Source organism: Orbicella faveolata, unplaced genomic scaffold, assembly GCF_042242905.1.
Source record: "Orbicella faveolata isolate gen_17 unplaced genomic scaffold, um_ofav_v1 contig_3, whole genome shotgun sequence".
Classification (NCBI taxonomy): Eukaryota; Metazoa; Cnidaria; class Anthozoa; order Scleractinia; family Merulinidae; genus Orbicella; species Orbicella faveolata.
Genome location: NW_028301558.1, coordinates 4,618,467 through 4,624,368, shown reverse-complemented (window position 1 = coordinate 4,624,368; position 5,902 = coordinate 4,618,467). Strand labels below are relative to the sequence as shown.

Below are 5,902 nucleotides of genomic sequence, written 5' to 3'. Positions count from 1 at the left end.
TCCTCACTGTAATAAGGTGAAACTCGCTTTTTTTGGTTAGATACATCCATAGCTTAGAAACGCAAGCTATTACCTAAGAATTTCACACATTTTTTATTACCTTAAGTTGGAATACCCTGTAATACCTTAATTTCCCCCAAACAAAGAACTTTGTTTTCATAAAAGGATGATAATCCATTGTGTCAATGGCTAACATTGAGCTTAATCCAGAAGAAACATTTACCTTGGAGTAGTTACATAATAAGTTCTAAACAACAACTCCTATTTCCATGTTTTGAAATTTTCAGAGGTTAAGAATTACGTAATAATCTTTCCCTTCACAAGTTCGTTGAGTTTCAAATTAATTCAAGTTAATTAAAAATTCAGTCTGTTAACTGTAAAGTTTGCCCAAATACTGAATAAATATATGAAAGAGGTCAAGCGAAAACAACACGAACTTTTCAAATTGTATTCAATTTTTATTGTGACGTACTTTACAAATGTATATCCAGCGGGTCAATTTTTCTGTGACCAGTAACACGGTTTGTCCAAAACCAAGCCATCAAAATGAATGAAGCTACTGGCAAAATTATTTGTATCTATCGATATAGTAATTTCTTCGCAAGTAAATAACTCTGTAGCTTTCTATTTCAACTTTCGTCACAATGTTTGTTTGTTACGCTCGAACTCATTAATATGCAGAAAACTGTCTGCGTTTGCGAAGAATGAATGGCGTCTTTAAACCGTTTGGCATCGCACGAAATGTTACAAATAATGATTTATTTTGCTTGCTTTCAATCGCTTAGGACTGAAAATCCTCGTCAAATGTTTTATCAGCAATATAACGTTAACGGACTGTTCAAATGTTCTTGATCACGTTCACGGAATCGTTCCTCGGACATCACAGAAGTGTAAACAAAGGATATCTGCAACCGCAAAACCTGGTTTTCCGAGAAAATTCAAGTTCTTCCTGTAGTTCGTTGCTAACTGCTATTCAAATGCATCCGGATTCAAAAATCACAAGATTCGCAAGATCGACTTCTTAATAACGTGATCCACAAAACCAAAAGATCCTCGTCATCTGCAGCGATCGAGTCGTTTCAACTGTTTACTTCGACTGGGAGAGGTTTTCAACCTTCGCACGGCTTCTTTTATCAAATTTCCCTGTTCTATCAGTTCCATTAGTAAGCCGTAAGATGAAGAAGACGATGTAGACTTTCTGAAAGGGTCTGCTGTGGGACAAATGCAAGCCCGGAGTGTTATTTCGGTGTCGTCCGTCGGAGGACGCTCACAGTCTACAAAGATAGGATCGTAATTCATTTCTTCCGCCTCCTTCTGATTCACTTGGAGCAGGTCGCGAAAATCCGCAATTACTGACTCCATTCCATCATTTTCACCTTTCTTTAACCATAAACCTCCTTGGCAGTAGCTTTTCGTTGAAGGCATGGTGATCTTGAGGACACGAAAGGAGAATTAAGAAGGTATTTTTCGGCGGACAGAAACGTAAACAGAACGAAACTGTTGACAGTACGTTGTGTTATTGTTTAGCCGATTGAAAGGAACTACAACGCTGTCTTTGAGCACGTGGAAGAGGTATTTGCAAAAAACAAAGAATCTGATTGGCTAAGAGACAATGCTGTGACTGATGATATCTGCTCGGCCTTGGCTTCGATTGGCTTACACCTGCAAGGCCACACCATACAATGTCATATTTATTTTAGTCTTTTCAATGGCGGGAAACAGAACGATCAAAGTTCGATTTTAACTCGAAACCGAAAAATCGTAACGAAATTTAGCGATAAGTGCCGGAAGTTGAAGCATTTTACCCCTCAAATAACGAATTTCTTTTCATTTTCCTATAAATAACGACCCAAGTCATGTGATGAATTTTTAAAGGCATTTAGATTTTCGAGTTTTGTTTCGCAGGTCAGCATTTTTCATGAAAACAACTGGTGAAAATCTAAGCTAAACTACACTGGCGTTACGCATTATAATAGATAGCTGACTTGATTCGTAGGCTCTTCGAAGTAACTACAACTCGCCTTAGCAAGAGGCAAGAAGTAGGTCGGGCAATCTAGCAATTATCAAAATATATGAAGGGATAGAAAAACTGGAAACGGATAACCTATAAAATGGCTGGAGAGAGAAACTCTAGAAAGTGCTCAGTCATGAACGATGCAGTGATGAAATTTTTCAACATGTCATATCATATCACACAGTCAGCAAATTCGTAGACACTGTGTTACGTTTTCAGAAACAACTCATCATCACGCTTAAAAATGTTTGAAGTTGCGTGGAATTTTTTTGTCCAAATTCTATTTTTACCCTAAACCAATTTGCCTTATCTCTCACCCAAAATAATATTGGACGGCGCAAATATTACACGTTACAGTTGACTTTTCTTAGGTCAACCCAATAATAACTGATGTTTCGTAAAAAGAAAAGGAATGTCAGTAAAAAACAGTGAAACTTCAATAAAACGTCAGCAGTGAGAAGCTGTTGCTTTAATTACAAGCAGTTACTTTTCATTTCGTATAGGCAGGTTAAATTACTGCTGCAGATCATTTTTCACTGGCTAGCTTCCGGAACCTCTAATAATTACGATACAAAAAGTTTTTCAAAACTTTATAACGGTCACTTTTGAAAATCCATGCTGACTAGCGTACGAAACGTCAAGTTCATTATAAAATACGTTGGACTACATTGTTTATCACGGCTGTTGATATTATATTTTTAATCAAGCTCAAGAAATTATGATATCTTGTCAAGCTACCCTGGGCTTGTCGCCTTGTCGTGGTGGTAGAGCTTGCGTGTCTCAGTGACCCCAAGAGCTATGCCTGGTGGGTTCAACCGTGCCGGATTGGTCGAGGGATAGAGACCTGACAAAGGACAGCCCTGGTCCTCCAGGTTGGGGGTTGGGCGTTAGGCTAATCACCTAACTTCGTAAAAAAATAAATGATCACGGAAACCTTGCACATTAGAGGCAATCTACCGAATCTTGGGGGCCGAGTGGCATACAACATGACGCTCCAGAGCGAAACCCGCATGGAAACTCTGGAGCCGAGGACGCCAATAGTGCACCCAAAAACACAGTTGAGGACAGGAAACTGGAACGTGAGAACCTTGTATGCACAAGGGAAGACAGCCCAAGCGGCGAAAGCAATGAGAGAGGCTAAGTTGCAGATAATGGGTATAAGTGAAAGCAGATGGTGTGGATCGGGGAAGTTTATTCTCAGTACAGGTGAGACAATAGTGTACTCTGGCAGAGACGACGAAGTTCACCAACATGGCATGGCCATCATGCTAAACAAAGATGCAGCAAAAGCATTGATCAACTGGACACCTATAGATGAGCGAATAATTCGAGCCAGATTCCACTCTAGGTATGTCAAGTTAACGCTGATCCATGTCTATGCCCCCACTAATGACACTGATCAAGAGGTGAAAGATCATTTCTATGAGAAGCTCCAGGCAAAAGTGGAAAAAACACCGAAGCACGATTTGCTGGTTATCACCGGAGATCTGAACGCAAAGGTAGGAAGCGATGTAGAAGGATACGAAAGAGTAATGGGTAAGCATGGAGTTGGAACCAGGAACGACAATGGCGAGAAACTATGCGATTTTTGCGGCATGAATGACCTGGTGATCACAGGTACGATATTTCCACATAAGGAGATCCATAAACAAACTTGGATATCTCCTGATAGACGCACCTGCAATCAGATAGACCATGTGTTAATCAACAAGAAATTTAGAACATCTGTGCTGGACACAAGAGCCGTAAGATCAGCTAATATCGCCAGTGACCACCACCTGGTTTGCACCAAACTGAGGTTAAAGCTAAAAGCAGCTCCTAAAAGACGTGGAATTAGAAGGGCGAGATATGATACTCAGAAGCTGGAGAACGATGGGTGTAGGAGGCAGTTTCGTTTGGAACTAAGGAACAGGTTTGAGATATTGCAGAGGGAAGAGCTGGAAGATGACGAAACAGATCAGCCAGAAGCTGAGCTGGAGAAGGCAAACGGCATCTTAGAGAAGGCTTACAATATGACAGCAAAGAAAGTTCTAGGATATAAGACAAAGAAAGGTAAGCCATGGATTAGTAAAGAATCGTGGGATCTGATTTCGCAGAGGAAAGCGATAAAAACTGATAAAACTTGATGGAACCAACTCCGAGAGATTGAAAGAAAAGAGGCGAGTAGAATATAAAGCCAAAGACCGAGAAGTGAAGAGGCAAATACGCAGGGACAAGAGGAATTGGACAGAAGGGATAGCAAAAGAAGCAGAGGAAGCAGCACATGAAGACTCTTTACAACTTAACTAAAACGATCTGCAACGACAAACCAAGGCAGAGCACAGTTGTCAACGACAGAAATGGTAACGCCTTAACCAGCGATGAGGATAGAAGGAAGCGGTGGAGAGAGCATTTCATGGAGATACTCAATAGGGAGGAGCCAGCCTACCCGATCAATGAAGAAGATTGCGAACAGCAGGACATAGCTGACATAGACACGAGACCTGTGAGCAAAGATGAGATAAGAAGGGCAACAAAGAGTCTTAAGAATGGTAAAGCCCCTGGTGAAGATATGAGAACAGCAGAACTACTGAAGGCAGACCTTGAATTTACAACCGACAGAGTGAAAGAACTTATAGACACGATTTGGAGTCTGGAGAAGGTCCCACGTAAATGGAAGAGGGGACTCATTATTAAGATACCGAAGAAAGCGAACTTAAGGGAGTGTAAGAACTGGCGGGGAGTGACTCTCCTACCAGTTGTTAGCAAGATATTGGGAAGAATTGTAATTGATCGCATTCGCATGGGGATTGACCGCAAGCTCCGTAAGGAACAGGCTGGATTTAGATCTGGTAGAGGAACGACGGAGCAAATTTTCATCTTACGCAATATATTAGAGCAAGTGAATGAATGGCAGGCAACTCTCTATATCAATTTCGTAGATTTCGAGAAGGCGTTTGACTCAGTGCACAGAAATGGCTTATGAATGATAATGAATCAGTATGGTATCCCACAGAAGATCATCAACATAGTTAAAGCGCTGTACGATGGTTTTGAATGTGCTGTTGTCGAGGAAGAAGCAACCTCAGAATGGTTTGAACTAACGAATGGTGTCAAGCAAGAATGTACAATGTCTGGCTTTCTTTTCCTGCTCATTATAGACTGGGTAATGAGGCATACTGTGAAAGAGGAGGGAACCGGGCTGAGGTGGAAATTTACATCCAAACTTGAGGACCTCGACTTCGCTGACGAAGTAGCTTTAATTTCCTCAACGCAAAGGCACGTGCAGTTGAAAACAAACAGGCTGGTAGAAAATGCAGAAAGGACAGGCCTTCGGATAAATGTCGGGAAGTGCAAAGTCATGAGAGTCAATGCAAAGAATAATGAAGCCATCACAGTGAATGGTCTGGCGTTGGAAGATGTAGAGAAGTTTATCTATCAAGGAGCCACAGTATGTAAACAAGGGGGCGGAGAAGAAGACATCAAGGCTAGGCTAGGGAAAGCGAGGGGAGCGTTTGTGTAGCTGAATCGAGTATGGAATTCCAGCAGTGTGTCGAGGAAGACGAAGATCAGGCTATACAAAACATTGGTCAAACCAGTTCTCATGTATGGTTGCGAAACATGGAAAGTGAACGAAGGTGATGCTAAGAAAATCGATGTGTTTCAGAACCGATGCCTGAGAAGGATAATGAAGATTAAATGGCAAGATAGGATTAGTAATAGGGAGCTACTGGAAAGGGCTAACGTGGAGAGGTTGAGTGAAGAGGTAAGAATAAGGAGATGGCGATTTATTGGACACATCCTCAGACAACAACCTGACAAAAACAACCTGGCGGCGCACAGTAGAAAAGGAGAGGTCCAAAGCAGGGTGGCAGTCCTGGAGAGAGGTGCGCACTGCAGCGCAAGACA

The 5,902-nt window shown here is 41.6% G+C and overlaps 2 protein-coding genes across 2 annotated transcripts; both read left to right on the top strand.

Annotated features, from left to right (window-relative positions):
* The first annotated feature begins 2,622 nt into the window (after nucleotides 1–2,622).
* Nucleotides 2,623–5,902, top strand: LOC110053246 (protein CFDP2-like). The gene has a single exon (XM_020759456.2). It carries the CDS (start codon nucleotides 2,935–2,937, stop codon nucleotides 4,138–4,140), a length of 1,206 nt encoding a protein of 401 aa, XP_020615115.1. The 5' UTR covers nucleotides 2,623–2,934; the 3' UTR covers nucleotides 4,141–5,902.
* On the top strand, nucleotides 4,986–5,516 carry LOC110053241 (uncharacterized). Its single transcript, XM_020759452.2, has one exon. The coding sequence runs from the start codon at nucleotides 4,986–4,988 to the stop codon at nucleotides 5,514–5,516; it is 531 nt and encodes a 176-aa protein (XP_020615111.2).